Source organism: Salmo salar, chromosome 12, assembly GCF_965601325.2.
Source record: "Salmo salar chromosome 12, fSalSal1, whole genome shotgun sequence".
In the NCBI taxonomy this organism is placed as follows: domain Eukaryota; kingdom Metazoa; phylum Chordata; class Actinopteri; order Salmoniformes; family Salmonidae; genus Salmo; species Salmo salar.
Genome location: NC_138302.1, coordinates 80,735,891 through 80,754,512, shown reverse-complemented (window position 1 = coordinate 80,754,512; position 18,622 = coordinate 80,735,891). Strand labels below are relative to the sequence as shown.

Here is an 18,622-nt window from a genome sequence, read left to right as displayed (position 1 = left end):
AGAGAATATGAATGATGTGACCTGGGGAACAGCAATGGGATGGGAGAAAGCTCTGATCAGAGGCTGGGGCTGTTGGTTCAGTCAGGGTAGGATGGATGGGGTGCAGAGGTACGTGTGTGAGCATGGAGGCCAGCAGCTTGCAGACATGAGCACAAATTGGAATTGGTTTATTTGGTTTTTCTAACACTGACTCAACGAGAAACTTAATGAGACAATCCAATGCCATCAGGAGTTTTTATTCCACTTCTGTAGATCAGGCTGTCTACATTAAACAGCCCCTATTGTGTCAATAGATGAAATGCCATTGTTAATGCCATGCTTTACATTTAACTTCGCCTTGATGTCTGTCCCCTACCACAACCTTCAGAAAACTGTCTCTTGTCTGTACGCTGTAAACTGATAGAGCACTTGGTAGTTTAGTGCCATGTACTTTACTCAATGACTGAAGGATTCAACAAGTGAAATAAAAATATGAATGCATTAGGTTTTATAACATTATACAACTAGTTTGAGTGTGTGTGGGTCTGTGTGTATGAGTGGTTTGGTGTCTTTTAAACTTGTGGTTAGTCTCTTGGTAGTTGCTTTGTCTCGGCCATATTGGCGAGTGTGTTGAAAAGTGTCTGAGTGATAGGACGACTTGGGAGATGGGTTCACTGAGAGCCAGCTGTCACAGTTTTCAACACCTCTGCTCTCTCACGAGAGATGGACCTTGAGGCGGAAATGACTGGCTCCAGTATCAATTCACAGGGACACTGTTGTCCCCCCCGTCCCCTGCATCTTCGCCTGTGCCTCCCCTGGCTTGCTGCAAACCCATTTCTACCTTGATTGGTTTCTTTTCTTCAGCGTAGAGGGGAGTGTGCTGGCCAGTCACGTGGCAACAGGGCCTGAGGAACAGAAGGACATGGCTATCTTCAGATCTCACAGCATAGAGAGCTTTTCAGGACAGCTGGATGTGTCAGGAGATGGAGAGAGAGAAGGACGTATAGGATAGGGCATTGTGTTTCAGAGTGGGTTGGTTTGTGCTATGTCACTGTTAGGTCATTTCAGGGCTCAACAAAGTGTTGACATTCATGTTTCTTGATACCTAGTGAAGACCAATGCAATGAATGGTTTCTGGATTTGTCATGATATATGGACAGTCACCTACCTGGTGCTTGGGTGTTCCAGGAAAATAACTTGTGTATTCCAGGAAAATAACTTGTGTATTCCAGGAAAATAACTTGGGTGTTCCAGGAAAATAACTTGGGTGTTCCAGGAAAATAACTTGGGTGTTCCAGGAAAATAACTTGGGTGTTCCAGGAAAATAACTTGGGTGTTCCAGGAAAATAACTTGGGTGTTCCAGGAAAATAACTTGGGTATTCCAGGAAAATAACTTGGGTGTTCCAGGAAAATAACTTGGGTATTCCAGGAAAAGGACATGGATTTGGAAGAAACGAGAGAATGGTCTTTGATACAGAATCATACTAATTCTACAGCTATTTTTATAGCTACATTTTCTATACTTTCACATACAAATATCTTCCAAATGACATTTGCACACACATTTGTTTATCTAAAGCTTTACTAAGAGGGACAATGTTTGCAGTAAAGCCGCAGCAAAGCCTGTGTAAAGACTCAGTAAAGCCATATTTCTCTGTGTGTCGGTAGAGAAGCGTCTCCCGTCCATTGATCACGAAGGTAGCCGTCAGTCACTGAGGGTTTCTTAAAATGAAGTGAAACTTTAGATGGCGGTGTCAAGATGTGTTTGTGAGCAGGCTTTCTTGACATAATGCTTCATCTCTTTCACTTTGGGCGAGGAGGAGCTGTCATGCTTCAACAGCCTGGATAATTATTTCCCTCTTATCCCCCTCGCCAGGCCCAATCCCAGCCTTCAATAGGATCCAGGGCCTGCACTGCACCACGATATGTATACCCCCGCATCTCTATCTCTCTCTATCTCTGTCTGTCTCTCGCTCTCTCTCGCTCTCTGTAGAGTAGCACACCAGAGGGAATGGATTTGCAGAGAGGAAAATAGCCCTTAGATTTAATAAGATGGTGCCAAAAGAGAAAGCCAGGAGGAGGATACAAAAACTACAATCAAATGGACTGTCTTATTGTCCAGGCCAAGTGTTCTGTTTGTTACACTATACACAAACGTACATATGCTATTTAATATCCATGCTGTGCATGTGTGTTGTATGACTGACCACATTTGTGTTTTTTGTCCTCAGAAGTGACAAGTCATTTTGAGGTGGGTTCAATCGGTTATTTGTTTTCGGGATAAACTGGGAGCTCCATTGATGTAGTGAGGAGGAGTTCTGCTTTATATGGTGATTGCTTCACCTGGTCCTCCAATAGGCTAAGTGGAGCTTTCAAACTATTCCTCTCACCTACCTGTGGGAAGGTGGTGGGGACCTAAATAGAACTGGGCCCAATACGACAGCTGAACTGCTGATTCATGGTAGATCATTAGTGCCTGTAGGCCCTGTCTTCATTTGGAAAGGCTGCATGTTAACCTTTGGCCCCTGTTTTGGGTGGTGCAGCCCGGTGGACCAGCAGGCCTGTCAGAGAAGGCTGCTGCCACCAGATAAAGCAGAACAATGCCCTTAATAGGCCACAGAGAGACCAAGGATTTCCAGATGTTTCTGGACTATTTGCTAGGCTACAACAAAAGATATGTGTTTCCTGTGACAGATTAGCAGTGGTCAGCAGGGGTACACTGCTGTTAGTGTGAAGCACAGTGCTAAATGTGTGTGGGAGTGATAATTCAGCAGTACACACTTACCACAGGGATGCTGGCAGCAGACAGAGGAAATGCAATGCTGGATGGCTGGTTAGTTAAAATGAGTGGAATAAAATCACTTTTTAGGTGTTGACAGGTCTATAGGGGAGAAATATTATGGTTTCTCCTCATGTCCATTTTGTAGGTATCATGGGTTGATTTGGGGCTGGACAAATTGACTTGTGGGGTTATAATGTTGTGTATATACCAGTCAGTGATATGACATTCATCCTCATATTGTGTTGAACATGAGGCATAGGCATAAAATATGAATGTGTTTTATAAAATGCATTGACACTGGGGATTTGCAGTTCCTCTGTCAGCGTAGAGTCTACAAGGCTACATTTCATCCTGTCTTAAATGCAGTTAGCCGGCTGGATAATGGAGGCTGAAAAGCCTGTTTCTACTGTGAAGCTCTTTCGCAGTTTGATGTGAAAGAGCCTTGATGGTATTGGAGCGGAGGCTGCTATGATCCTATTATGTGAAGTTTGAATCATTCACTGGGCCAGGTAGAACTCCTCATACGTTAAAGGCACAAAGGTTCTCAAAGGATCCTGGTACAATATACTTTATTCCTTTATGCTCTGCTGCAAATAAATAAATAGCCTATAGCCTATATTTATCCTAGCTCAAATGATGAGGCTACTGTATCACGGGGCAATTGGAGAATAGTTTAATGTATGGTATTGAATTGCATCAGAGTGGATTTGAATTGATCTTAGTGTGATTTTGGGTTGGTCAGAGTTTGAGTCCGAGCTCGAATCGACTGGATCACATGTAAGATTGACTTTTGAATGGAGAAGGAATTGAAGCAAAGGGATTGACCCCAACATTCCTCTCTGCTATGAATCAGTGTGACATTTAAAGAGCCAGGTCTACGGTGGAGAGGCTCTGTGGTTCTACTGCAGCTCAACGTCTCTAAAGACAGTACAGTATGTAGCCAGTATGTGGCTGCCGTGCATCATCCAGGTGCAACACATTGGTGACGGAGGTGACACGTTACACAGTATAAAGGTCATTGAAGCCTGATGTGAATAACATATTTACAAAGAGCTTTCTGAATGTGGTGTTGTCTTCATCCATTTCCTGAACACTGAGCATACAAGGAACTTAGAGTGTGTTTTAGACCTCTGCTCATGGTGGTGCTGTGTGACAGCAGGTGGTTGATCACGTGTGCCTAGTCTTAACTCTGTAACGATAGATTTTTGGTTTGAAATCTCTACATTGGAATCATGGCTAGTGATCACACTTAACCAAACATGTCTGAAATATTGTGTTGCAACTGTTAAAAGCCTGTTTGGTGAAAGGTGATGTTTTGTACATGGGCTAGGGGGCTGCTCTGTTTAACATGTTTTTGAATGACAAAACTCCACTGAAGTGAAGCCAAGTATTTTTCATCCATATTTCTATAAACTGCTTTTACTTGCATGCGGGCATACATAAATCATGTCTCATGTATCATTTATATACATAGATGTTAATAGGACACTCATGAATGGAAGAAATATGGTGCTACTGAATAGAGCTGGGATTGAAAAATGTGCTGCTGATGGCAACAGAATAGGGCTTGTACTGAGCTTCAGAACCAGCGTCTTAATATTTATTGCCCCCCAGTGGTGAGGAGACTGAATAGCAGGACATTCACCAGTGTTACCCCGCGCATCCCTGTGTTGTGTTCTGTAAATCAGCCTCCAGCGCTGATGGGAAACTTCAATCACTCTGTGTGTCGCCAGAAACCCGGCAGAACCACACAGTGAAGGAAAGATTAATTGTGAGATGTGCTTGTCTTACTGAACATGATTTTTATTGAGTTTGATGATCCACAACAGTGCTGTTACAGTATGTACAGTAAATCACACCTGGGAGCCACCACGGTGGTCCACCAATCAGATCATGGGCATTGATTGGGCTTCCTTGAGTGACATTGTATAAAGTTTTACACGAGTGTAATATGTATGTTGATGTGTAGATATACCTTTCCTAGTGTGGTGTCCTTGGAGTATAGATAGTCTAATGATCTACAGGGAGAAATCAATGGCAGGGCTAAGGTTCAACAGAGCTTGGAGTATTGACAGATCTCACCACCAGAAGCCACAGCGACCTCTGCCTGTCTCTCTTTCTGTCTTTCTCCATCTATTACTCTCGCTCTTTTTCTAGCTTGCTATAACTCTCCCTTTCTTGTGCTCTCTCTTCTCACTCTCCTCTCACTCTCTCCTCTCGCTCTCTCCTCTCAATCTCTCACTCTCCGCTCTCTCTCCTCTTGCTATCTCGCTCTCTCTCCTCTTGCTATCTCGCTCTCTCTCCTCTTGCTATCTCGCTCTCTCTCCTCTTGCTATCTCGCTCTCTCTCCTCTTGCTATCTTGCTCTTGTTCTCTCTCCTCTTGCTGTCTCTCTCGTTCTCTCTCTCTCTTGCTATCTCTCTCTCGTTCTCTCTCCTCTTGCTATCTCGCTCTCATTCTCTCTCCTCTTGCTATCTCGCTCTCTCTCCTCTTGCTATCTCGCTCTCTCTCCTCTTGCTATCGCACGCTTTCTCTTGCTATCGCACGCTTTCTCTTGCTATCGCACGCTTTCTCTTGCTATCGCACGGTCTCTCTCCTCATGCTATCACGCTCTCCTCTCGCGCGCTCTCCTCTTGCTATCGCGCTCTCTCCTTTTGCTATTGCGCTCTCTCTCCTCTTGCTATCGCGCTCTCTTCTTGCTATCACGCGCTTTCTCTTGCTATCGCACGGTCTCCCTCCTCATGCTATCATGCTCTCCTCTCGCGCGCTCTCCTCTTGCTATCGCACTCTCTCCTCTTGCTATCGCGCTCTCTCTCCTCTTGCTATCGCGCTCTCTCCTCTTGCTATCGCGCTCTCTCCTCTTGCTATCGCGCTCTCTCCTCTTGCTATCTCGCTCTCTCTCCTCTTGCTATCGCGCTCTCTCCTCTTGCTATCTCGCTCTCTCTCCTCTTGCTATCGCGCTCTCTTCTCTTGCTATCGCGCTCTCTTCTCTTGCTATCGCGCTCTCTCTCCTCTTGCTATCGCGCTCTCTCTCCTCTTGCTATCGCGCTCTCTCTCCTCTTGCTATCGCGCTCTCTTCTCTTGCTATCGCGCTCTCTTCTCTTGCTATCGCGCTCTCTCTCCTCTTGCTATCGCGCTCTCTCTCCTCTTGCTATCGCGCTCTCTCTCCTCTTGCTATCGCGCTCTCTCTCCTCTTGCTATCGCGCTCTCTCCTCTTGCTATCGCGCTCTCTCCTCTTGCTATCGCGCTCTCTCTCCTCTTGCTATCGCGCTCTCTCTCCTCTCGCTATCGCGCTCTCTCTCCTCTCGCGTACTCTTCCCACTCTCCTCTCGTGCTCTTTCTCCTCTCGCTCTCTTTACCTCTGTGATTTTGTCTGATTGTAATGCTGTAACTGGGCAGAGGCAGTGTCAGGATTAGACCAATCTGCTGTCTGTGCCTGGGGCGAGAGCTACCCAGGGCCAAGGGGAACACACACTCAAACCTCCAGGCTGTGGAGATAACATCTACCTTTAGAAAGGAACACTCAGGCCCTGCTTCAGATCTCACCTACAGTAGCAGGATGTAAGGCAGACAGTGAAATTGTTTTATGCAAGTCTGGACCAATGAGACTCTCTCTCACACCACCTCTCACTCACTATAGACAGAATGTTCTGTGGAGAAGCAATGTTGTCTGTGCGTGTGTAATGCATGTGTGTGTGTCTTTGGCATGGCTGTCCCTGTGTTATTGGTTATGGTACTGTCTCTAATAGTGTGGTATCAGTCACAGTTGACAGTGATAAACAACACCTGAACCTGAGGACTGCTTCTCCTTGGAGACAGACAGCTGCTCCACATGAATATGGCTGTCTGACGAACACACACTAACACACATCGTGTAGTGAATATGAATATGGCTGTCTGACGAACACACACTAACACACACCGTGTAGTGAATATGAATATGGCTGTCTGACGAACACACACAAACACACACCGTGTAGTGTGTCCTCAAAGAGGACATATACAATGTCTGCCTTGAATCCAGGAAAAGCACACTCATCAAACGGCAATACAATTCTTGAACCAATATGTTGTATTCCAATGTTCAGTCTATACACTGGCTTTTTTTAGTTACATACGCAGATCTCAAGAATGTGGCTCAAGAAGAGTCTGTGAACATCATTAACACACACACACCATTCATTCAAGCCATTCACACACACAGTGGCTCTTACAGATTAGAGATTATAAACAAACATGCATGATTAATCCTCTGCTCACACTCAACTTGTCACACAACTGCCCTGAGTAATTACTGTTGTGTTTTGTTAGTGTAATTACCCTACCTGGCCAGACATCACATTGTCTGCCCTGAGTAATTACTGTTGTGTTTTGTTAGTGTAATTACCCTGCCTGGCCAGACATCACACTGTCTGCCCTGAGTAATTACTGTTGTGTTTTGTTAGTGTAATTACCCTACCTGGCCAGACATCACACTGTCTGCCCTGAGTAATTACTGTTGTGTTTTGTTAGTGTAATTACCCTACCTGGCCAGACATCACACTGTCTGCCCTGAGTAATTACTGTTGTGTTTTGTTAGTGTAATTACCCTGCCTGGCCAGACATCACACTGTCTGCCCTGAGTAATTACTGTTGTGTTTTGTTAGTGTAATTACCCTGCCTGGCCAGACATCACACTGTCTGCCCTGAGTAATTACTGTTGTGTTTTGTTAGTGTAATTACCCTACCTGGCCAGACATCACACCGTCTGCCCTGAGTAATTACTGTTGTGTTTTGTTAGTGTAAATACCCTACCTGGCCAGACATCACACTGTCTGCCCTGAGTAATTACTGTTGTGTTTTGTTAGTGTAAATACCCTACCTGGCCAGACATCACACTGTCTGCCCTGAGTAATTACTGTTGTGTTTTGTTAGTGTAATTACCCTACCTGGCCAGACATCACACTGTCTGCCCTGAGTAATTACTGTTGTGTTTTGTTAGTGTAAATACCCTACCTGGCCAGACATCACACCGTCTGCCCTGAGTAATTACTGTTGTGTTTTGTTAGTGTAAATACCCTACCTGGCCAGACATCACACCATCTGCCCTGAGTAATTACTGTTGTGTTTTGTTAGTGTAAATACCCTACCTGGCCAGACATCACACCGTCTGCCCTGAGTAATTACTGTTGTGTTTTGTTAGTGTAAATACCCTACCTGGCCAGACATCACACCGTCTGCCCTGAGTAATTACTGTTGTGTTTTGTTAGTGTAAATACCCTACCTGGCCAGACATCACACCATCTGCCCTGAGTAATTACTGTTGTGTTTTGTTAGTGTAAATACCCTACCTGGCCAGACATCACACCATCTGCCCTGAGTAATTACTGTTGTGTTTTGTTAGTGTAAATACCCTACCTGGCCAGACATCACACTGTCTGCCCCAGGTTTACTGTTTTAGTCTTTTCTATCCCTCTATCACTTTACTGTAAACATTTTAGATATGGAGACATCAATATGTGTAAGACGAATTGTAGGTGTACAGCATAGGAGAACCCATTATAAGTTAGAACATTTCATAGGACTATAATAACCGTCCTGTCCTCCGGGCCACAGGTGGAGGCCATCCTGGTGAACATCTTCGGGGGCATCGTCAACTGTGCCATCATTGCCAACGGCATCACCAAGGCTTGCCGTGAGCTGGCGCTCAAAGTGCCCCTGGTTGTCAGGCTGGAAGGTGGGTAGTGTACAGGTGGTACTACACCCACAGCTCTACACCCCTACCTACCATCAGTTTGACTAGTCTTTACACTCCCAGCCCACAGCTCTACACCTCTACCTACCATCAGTTTGACTAGTCTTTACACTCCCAGCCCACAGCTCTACACCCCTACCTATCATCAGTTTGACTAGTCTTTACACTCCCAGCCCACAGCTCTACACCCCTACCTACCATCAGTTTGACTAGTCTTTACACTCCCAGCCCACAGCTCTACACCTCTACCTACCATCAGTTTGACTAGTCTTTACACTCCCAGCCCACAGCTCTACACCCCTACCTATCATCAGTTTGACTAGTCTTTACACTCCCAGCCCACAGCTCTACACCCCTACCTACCATCAGTTTGACTAGTCTTTACACTCCCAGCCCACAGCTCTACACCTCTACCTACCATCAGTTTGACTAGTCTTTACACTCCCAGCCCACAGCTCTACACCTCTACCTACCATCAGTTTGACTAGTCTTTACACTCCCAGCCCACAGCTCTACACCCCTACCTATCATCAGTTTGACTAGTCTTTACACTCCCAGCCCACAGCTCTACACCCCTACCTACCATCAGTTTGACTAGTCTTTACACTCCCAGCCCACAGCTCTACACCCCTACCTACCATCAGTTTGACTAGTCTTTACACTCCCAGCCCACAGCTCTACACCTCTACCTACCATCAGTTTGACTAGTCTTTACACTCCCAGCCCACAGCTCTACACCCCTACCTACCATCAGTTTGACTAGTCTTTACACTCCCAGCCCACAGCTCTACACCCCTACCTACCATCAGTTTGACTAGTCTTTACACTCCCAGCCCACAGCTCTACACCCCTACCTACCATCAGTTTGACTAGTCTTTACACTCCCAGCCCACAGCTCTACACCTCTACCTACCATCAGTTTGACTAGTCTTTACACTCCCAGCCCACAGCTCTACACCTCTACCTACCATCAGTTTGACTAGTCTTTACACTCCCAGCCCACAGCTCTACACCCCTACCTACCATCAGTTTGACTAGTCTTTACACTCCCAGCCCACAGCTCTACACCCCTACCTACCATCAGTTTGACTAGTCTTTACACTCCCAGCCCACAGCTCTACACCTCTACCTACCATCAGTTTGACTAGTCTTTACACTCCCAGCCCACAGCTCTACACCTCTACCTATCATCAGTTTGACTAGTCTTTACACTCCCAGCCCACAGCTCTACACCCCTACCTACCATCAGTTTGACTAGTCTAAACACTCCCAGCCCACAGCTCTACACCCCTACCTACCATCAGTTTGACTAGTCTTTACACTCCCAGCCCACAGCTCTACACCTCTACCTACCATCAGTTTGACTAGTCTTTACACTCCCAGCCCACAGCTCTACACCTCTACCTACCATCAGTTTGACTAGTCTTTACACTCCCAGCCCACAGCTCTACACCTCTACCTACCATCAGTTTGACTAGTCTTTACACTCCCAGCCCACAGCTCTACACCCCTACCTACCATCAGTTTGACTAGTCTTTACACTCCCAGCCCACAGCTCTGTCTGTAGTCAACTCCTCCTTTCCTTGACTACTCCAGATCTCTGCTCCTTTGTGTCACATGCATAATTTCCTGCATTTCTTGCACCCTAGTACTTTCTATGAACTATCTGTTATTTTACGTCGGTCTCATTCGCTTTATCTTATTCTAGAATTCATTGCAGTAAGCTTCTCCCATTTTTAGTAAGTTAATTTAGAATTCCCTCATGATATCCAGTGTGGTCCTCTTACTGGCGAGGAAGACTAGCATTTCGCACGCTAGTCACATTCATTAGTGCTAGACGCTGTATCATACTATTGGAAAGCAAGACTGTTCTGAGGGCAGGTCTGCCGGTTTTGACTAACTGAAGTGATTTTTCGTAGCACGTTTGGAGAATTAACGTGGCAGGTTAGTAGAATTAGGTTATGGTTAGGAAAAGGGTTAGCTAAAATTGTCCCCAACGCGACTGAAACATATCTAGCTACAACCAGGCCTGCCCTGAGAACAGTCTTAGTTTCCAGTAATGCGATGCTGCGTACTGGACGGCCAGAATAACAATGGATCTGATTGGGTCACCTCTCACCTGCGTATGCTAATGGCTGGCGTTGCACCTCCTGGGCGCAGTGCCGGGACCCAGCTGGTCACTAGGATAATTGTCAGGAAACAGCTGACTGGTGTTGTCCAGAGAAGGAGCAAGGGACTCTCTTCATTAGCCCACAGCACTCCATTTGTCCCTCTGGAGCCTCAGACTTTTAAGGTCAGCACTACTGTTTCTGGGACACAACCAAGCCAGTTACAATAAGGCAAGTCTGTAAATACTGCTACTAATAATAATAATTTATTCAACTTTTATAGTGCTTTTCATTAAATAAAATAATCTCAAAGTTCATTAAAAGCTAAACAAACAACACATTTAAATTGAGATGCTGATTGAATTTCTCTATTTGGCTTTGGATGAAAGGCTGGGAGTTGAGACAGTTTGGATTGGAAAGGCAGTGTAGCTTCGGCAAAGGGGAGAAACAAATAGAACAAATTGTTATTTACAATGAGGGCCTACCAAAAGGCCTCCTGCAGGGATGGGGGCTGGGATTAAAAACATAAACATTTCAATTAAAATATAGGACAAAACACAAATCATGACAAGAGACAACACTACATAAAGAGAGACTTAAGACAACAACATAGCATGGTAGCAACACAACATGACAACAACATGGTAGCAACACAACATGACAACACAGCATGGTAGCAACACAACATGACAACACAGCATGGTAGCAACACAACATGACAACAACATGGTAGCAACACAACATGACAACACAGCATGGTAGCAACACAACATGACAACACAGCATGGTAGCAACACAACATGACAACAACATGGTAGCAACACAACATGACAACAACATGGTAGCAACACAACATGACAACAACATGGTAGCAACACAACATGACAACACAGCATGGTAGCAACACAACATGACAACACAGCATGGTAGCAACACAACATGACAACACAGCATGGTAGCAACACAACATGACAACAACATGGTAGCAACACAACATGACAACACAGCATGGTAGCAACACAACATGACAACAACATGGTAGCAACACAACATGACAACACAGCATGGTAGCAACACAACATGACAACAGCACAAAACATGGTACAAACATTATTGGGCACAGACAACAGCACAAAGGGCAAGAAGGTAGAGACAACAACACATCACGCGAAGCAGCCACAACTGTTAGTAAGAGTGTCCATGATTGAGTCTTTGAATGAAGAGATTGAGAAAAAACGGTCCATTTTGAGTGTTTGTTGCAGCTCGTTCCAGTCGCTAGCTGCAGCGAACTGAAAAGACGAGCGACCCAGGGATGTGTGCGGTTTGGGGACCTTTAACAGACTGGCTGGCAGAACGGGTGTTGTATGTGGTGGATGAAGGGCTGCAGTAGGTATCTCAGATAGGGGGGAGTGGGTCTTGCGTCGGGTATACAGAGATGACCAGTTTACAGAGGAGTATAGAGTGCAGTGATGTGTCCTATAAGAAGCATTGGTGGCAAATAAAACCCAGATAAACACTCCCTGTTGTTGGACACAGGGCTGAAAGAGGCAAATGATTGTGTTCAAATCCATAGCTGGGATTGACATCCCTGAATAGTGGAGGCAGCATGTTTAGTGTGATCGATACTGCTTTGATCACACACACGTGTTTGTATTCTGCCAATATTTTTTCATGGAAGACACAAAAAAAGAATGTTAATTTGCGGTTTCACTTTTCACAAACATGTCACAAATTGCCTCTGGCTCTCAAATTGGGGATTGGCTCAGAAGGTCATGGTGACCATTGGGTTGAATCAGAGTCCTCGTGGTGTTTAATCCTTGATTTAGCTGTGGTCATTACGGCTGGGGCATCATAGAGCGGGATTGGTCAGAATCAATCAGCCTAGCTAGCTGCCCTGACCACAGACCCCATAATGGCAGGCCGCTCTTCAAAAGGATCAGCCAGGATTAACTCTGCCACTTTTAATTGGAAAGTCTTTTTTCTGCATCCTTTGGCCACATGGGGGTTGGCTGTGACGACAGAGTACCACAAGATGTGGCGTTGGGAATTTGATGCCAGTGGTTGATGTTTTATTAATGGGCTGGCTTTCATTCATTGGACATTCGTTTATTGATGTACACTGCCTGGTTGTCAGGCTCTCCAATGCAGATAGTCATGCCTGATGTAAACACACACACACACGCACGCTAAATGTAAATGAGGAACTACTGCCCCTCTCAGAGACTCTGGCCACAGTGTGTGTGCGAATGTGCATGTCTTTGTGTATGCATGAGTCTGTGTGTGTGGATAAAAGTCCCTTAAACACACCACACGGTCTAGTGAAAAGGGATTATATTCCCTTCAGGCCATTCCACTGCTATTGATTTACACAGCCATTCCACTCCTGTCTGTCTTGTCTGTCTTGTCTGTCTTGTCTGTCTGTCTGTCTGTCCAGTCGGTCTCGTCTCGTCTGGTCACTCTGTCTGTCGGTCTGGTCTCGTCTCTGTCACTCTCTGTCTGTCTGTCTGTCTGTCTGTCTGTCTGTCTGTCTGTCTGTCTGTCTGTCTGTCTGTCTGTCTGTCTGTCTGTCTGTCTGTCTGTCTGTCTGTCTGTCACTCTCTGTCTGTCACTCTCTGTCTGTTTGTTGGTCTCGTCTCTGTCACTCTCTGTCTGTCTGTCACTGTCTGTCTGTCTGTCACTCACTCTCTGTCTGTCACTCTCTGTCTGTCACTCTCTGTCTGTCACTCTGTCTGTCTGTCTGTCTGTCTGTCTGTCTGTCTGTCTGTCTGTCTGTCTGTCTGTCTGTCTGTCTGTCTGTCTGTCTGTCTGTCTGTCTGTCTGTCTGTCTGTCTGTCTGTCTGTCTGTCTGTCTGTCTGTCTGTCTGTCTGTCTGTCTGTCTGTCTGTCTGTCCGTCTGTCTGTCTGTCTGTCTGTCTGTCTGTCTGTCCGTCCGTCTGTCTGTCCGTCTGTCCGTCCGTCTGTCTGTCCGTCTGTCTGTCCGTCCGTCCGTCCGTCCGTCCGTCCGTCCGTCCGTCCGTCCGTCCGTCCGTCCGTCCGTCCGTCCGTCCGTCCGTCCGTCCGTCCGTCCGTCCGTCCGTCCGTCCGTCCGTCCGATGGAGGCCAGTCTCTCCTTAATAAAGGAGAATGTGGGGGATATAGACGTTTTCCGATGTAATTAGAAAGGACTAGTGGTTCTAGAGAGAGGTCGTCCTGACAGTATCATTCTAGCTTAAATAGAACCGTCTACTGCTGACTAGCTGCAGACCACACACACACACATCACTGACAGTATCATTACAGCCTTAATAAAGCCATCAGATGCTTTGGTCGGGCCATCACTGTCCAGCCGCGGACCACACACACACGCGCCACAACAGACACGCCTGTCACATGCCCATTACCACAGACGCATACATAAACTCTTACTCGCTTCTCTCCCTTTCTCTCTCTCTCACACACACTCTTAGACACTCAAACATGTACACTTGGGGAAGGAACTATAGTCTCTGAGTAATTAGAAGTATAAAGAGAGCAGGGGAGGTGCTCCCTCCTCCAGGTCCCAGGCTGTGGCAGTGTAGTTCCCTCAGCAGGACAGTCCTCCAGGGTACAATAGGCCCCTGCTACAGCCTAATTTACAATTATCACAATCTGCTATAAACTCGGGCAGGGCTGTCGGGGGCTCATGGTGCTTCTGGAGCCCGTGTAGCTCCGGCTCTGTCTCCGGAGGGAAGCTCCCACCCCAGAGATCCCAGTTGAAGGTACTGGACAGGACTAGTCATTATCACACAGACTGTATTAACACACTCCTTGTATTGTATAAGGAAGGTACTGGACAGGACTAGTCATTATCACACAGACTGTATTAACACACTCCTTGTATTGTATAAGGAAGGTACTGGACAGGACTAGTCATTATCACACAGACTGTATTAACACACTCCTTGTATTGTATAAGGAAGGATGGATTGACCATGTATGTTCATTCAGTACACTGCAGTTATGTGTTGCATAGAGAGAACACAGTTCTTTATTCCACATAATAGAAATCCATTATATTCTGTATGATATATATGATGTCTGTCCTGGAATATATATATATATCAGCACCAATGTGAATGTACTTCCTCCTAGTAGTATAGTATAAAGTATCTCTTAAAGGGACATGCCTCTGCTGATGTTTTCTCTAGACCTGACTGTGAGGTCTCTGGCAGCACCTAGTGGCTGTAGGTGAAACTACACCTCCCGTACAGTATCAGTATGCTGGGCTGCTGCTGCTGCTGTAGACAGACAGACACTGCTCCCTGCCGCTCATTCTGGAACTGCACTCTGCTCACTGACACAAGCTCTCTCCACACACACCCTCCGCAATCACACATGCAGAGGCACTCACACACGCTCTGTGTTTGTTGAACCCAATGTGTGGTGAGATTTTTAGAAAGTCTGTTGGTGTTAGATCTAGGAGTTCCAGTTCCAGGAATCCCGACAGAGCTAGGAACTAAGTATTGTCCTTATACAATATTTGTCTATAATCTTTTCTGTAAAAAAATATTTGTATAGCAGCAGAGTGAAGGCCGTACAAAGATGAAAAGGAATGTTTCTTGTCTCAGATTGGATTTGTTTATTAGCTGATAACCTCTCCACGACCTCTACAGGAATATGATCTCTGTGATTTGTCAATCCAAATGAAGTTTGTTTCAGTGTATTGAGCCTCTGAGTGAAGGCAGTGCCCTTTTCCATATAGATTTAGCAGAGGACAGAGAAGATGCTGTTCGGTTAGAAGATGACTTTGGATCCCCTATCTGCTGTGTGTCTGCCCAATGCCTTCCCCTCCTCTAATTAGATTACACAATTGATTGCTTTGTGCAGAACTCAAGAAATGTGTTTAGAATGAGTTATTATCTCACCGGACAAAAGCGATGAAATATTAGGAGTTAAGTGGCGGCGGTAATATAATTCCTCATGAAACTGCTATTGATTAGAACATCCAGGCTCCTGAGATTTCACATATCATGCAATCTTAATTACACACCAGTCAGGAGAGCCGCGCCGACGTGCGCGCGCGTGCGCGAACACACACACACACACACACATCGTAGTGATGTGGAACACCTGCGTTATGTAAATTCCCTCCTCCCTGCAGTACCGTTCTCACCTGTGAAATCAGTGAATCAGTGAACAGCACATAGACAGCTGGGCTCTGTTGTTTCTGTGGGTTGGCTTTTTCTCTAAGGGAGAGCAGAGACAAGTTTGTGCGTAAGCTCTCACTATCCCACTCTTTCTTCCTATCTCTTTCTCGATCTAGCTCAACCTCTCCCCCATATCTCTCTCTTTTTCTGCCCCCCCCCCCCCCTCCCTCTGTCTCTCTCTCTCTCTCTCCATCATTGCTCTCATGGTTAGTGCTGTGCTCTGAGGGAGCCAGTGTAGGCCTCAGAGCTGTATTGTCTCAGGGTGTCTCTGCATGGCTAGAGCTCCACTGGGGCATGATCAGATCAGCAGAGACCCCGCCAGCTGCCTGCCTGCCTCTCCTCTGACCTCCACTGCAGCCAATGGAACACAGTACACTCCCTCTGCCCTTTTCAAGACCACTGGCTTTCTCACTCCTTCACAGACACATCTGTTCTATTTCACCAATGGAAGTATGCCAGTCATCCATTCCTCCATCTCTTGGTGCACCTGTCATTGGGTTAAGTTCTCCTGTGTTCTGTGTCTTTTTAGTCAGTGGGGTGTAGCGGTGTGAGATGCAGCATACAACTTTCTCCTTCTACATCATAGACCATTCACTAACGATGTGTGTGTGTGTGTGTGTGTGTGTGTGTGTGTGTGTGTGTGTGTGTGTGTGTGTGTGTGTGTGTGTGTGTGTGTGTGTGTGTGTGTGTGTGTGTGTGTGTGTGTGTTATAGGGACAAATGTGCAGGAGGCCAAGAGGATCTTGTCAGAGAGTGGACTGCCCATCGTAGCCGCCAATGACCTGGATGACGCTGCCAAGAAAGCTGTGGCCGCCATTACCAGGAAGTAGAGAGCCTCAGTCTTCCATAACACTGACCAGTCCTTTCCCCTCTCTGTTCTGAGCACCCTAATCCCCCTAGGGACCCCCTAACTCCACCCAAAACCAACCATGCTGGCTGCTGTTCCACAGCACAGGGCATGTACACCAACCCTTCAAATCTCAGTGCAAGAGGCGTCACTACAGTCCCTGGTTTGATTCCAGGCTGTATTACATCCAGTCGTGATTGGGAGTCTCATAGGGCGGCGCACAATTGGCCCAGCATCGTCCAGGTTTGGCCGGGGTAGGCCGTCATTGTAAATAAGAATTTATTCTTAACTGACTTGCCTAGTTAAATAAAAATAATAAAATATTCAGCCCATCGCTACCTTTCAACCTCCTGTGTTATCATGATTAACTGCAATATATCAGGTTGATTTATCATATAGCTTTTATCTAGTTTCTGATCATAAAGGTATATACTATATTTCTGTGTTTTGTTGGAATTTTTATGTTGGTGACTCTTTAATTGTGCATTCCATTTTGATAAAGCTGAGAAACTTAAATGTATTTCTTTAGCTATATGATTACCTTTTCAAAGAAGCAAGAATAACATTGTATAACATTGGCGTTATTGTTTTATCATGCCATAGTATCACAAAAGGAAAGACAAGGATTTTTAAAGTAAATGACATGTTCCAGACGCCTCTGTGAAATCATTAAAAAACATATCCCCTTATTCAGGAAATGCATAGTGGTGTGTAGCTAACTTGACACGCCTGGAGTATTAGAGAGCAGCGTTTAATGGATTTTGTTTTTGTGTAATTGTTTATGCGTTGTAGTAGGTGACCTCACTGTTTTGCCTTTGTTAAAATCCAGTTTATTGATGCCTTAATCAGAGGTCCTTAGTATGTGAAATCTCAACCTCACATGAGTATTACAGTATGTTTGAAACAACTCGTATGAAATGTAAAATGTTGTTGCCCTGTTAACTTTGTAATTCCATGTATGATTTTAAAGTAGGTCTACTACTTGAATCTATATAGCAGTATATAACTTTGATAAATCAGCTGTGCCTACTTGATGAGGGTAAAAACTGGTTTGTGAAGCCAACCAGCCAACACACTGTCCGTCACATGAATAATGCGTTAGATAGTTTAAATGAAATATTGTAATTAGCTTTTTTTTAAACATGAATGTATGTCGTTCAGTTGAGATTAGGTCAACTGTACAGTATGAATAATTGGAGAGATTAATAAAGGTGACTAAGAATTGTCTGTCTTCAGAAAGTATTCACATCCCTTGACTTTTTCCACATTTTGTTACAGCCTGAATTTAAAATGGATTCAATTTAGATTTTTGCTCATTGGCCTACACACAATACCCTATAATGTCAAAGTGGAATTATGTTTCAGAAATGTTTACACATTAATTAAAAATAAAAAGAATACATGTTTTGAGTCAATAAGTATTCAACCCTTTTATGGCAAGCCTAAATAAGTTAAGTACACATTTGCTTAACTCAGAGGTTTCATGGACTCTGTGTGCAATAATGTTCAACATGATTTTTGAATGACTACCTCATCTCTGCTGTACCCCACACATGCAATGATACAATGCTCGAGCAGTGTATTTCAAACAGATTCAACGTCAAAGACCAGGGAGATTGACCAATGCCTCGCAAAGAAGGGCACCTATTGGTAGATGGGTAAAAAAAAAGCAGACATTGAATATCCCTTTGAGCATGGTGAAGATATGAATTGCACTTTGGATGGTGTATCAATGCACCCAGTCACTACAAAGATAAAGGCATCTTTCCTAACTCAGTTGCCAGACACTGGGAGATTAATTCACCTTTCAGCAGGACAGTACCCTAAAACACAAGGCCAAATCTACACTGGAGTTGCTAAGAAGACAGTGAATGTGGCAGAGTTACAGTTTTGACTCAAATCTACTGAAAATTGTTGTCTAACAATGATCAGGAACCAATTTGACAGAGCTTGAAGAATTTTGAAAATAATAATGGGCAAATGTTGCATCCAGGTGTGGAAAGCTCTT

General features: G+C 45.1%; 1 protein-coding gene across 1 annotated transcript in view; it reads left to right on the top strand.

Annotated features, from left to right (window-relative positions):
• The window catches only part of suclg2 (succinate-CoA ligase GDP-forming subunit beta), a 130,967-nt gene extending 113,111 nt beyond the window's left edge, over nt 1-17,856 (top strand). The window contains exons 10-11 of the mRNA XM_014133406.3: nt 8,357-8,477; nt 16,482-17,856. Of these exons, the coding sequence (XP_013988881.1) occupies nt 8,357-8,477; nt 16,482-16,597 (237 nt within the window). The 3' untranslated portion in view covers nt 16,598-17,856. The remainder of the gene's footprint in view (nt 1-8,356; nt 8,478-16,481) is intronic.
• The last annotated feature ends 766 nt before the right edge of the window (nt 17,857-18,622 follow it).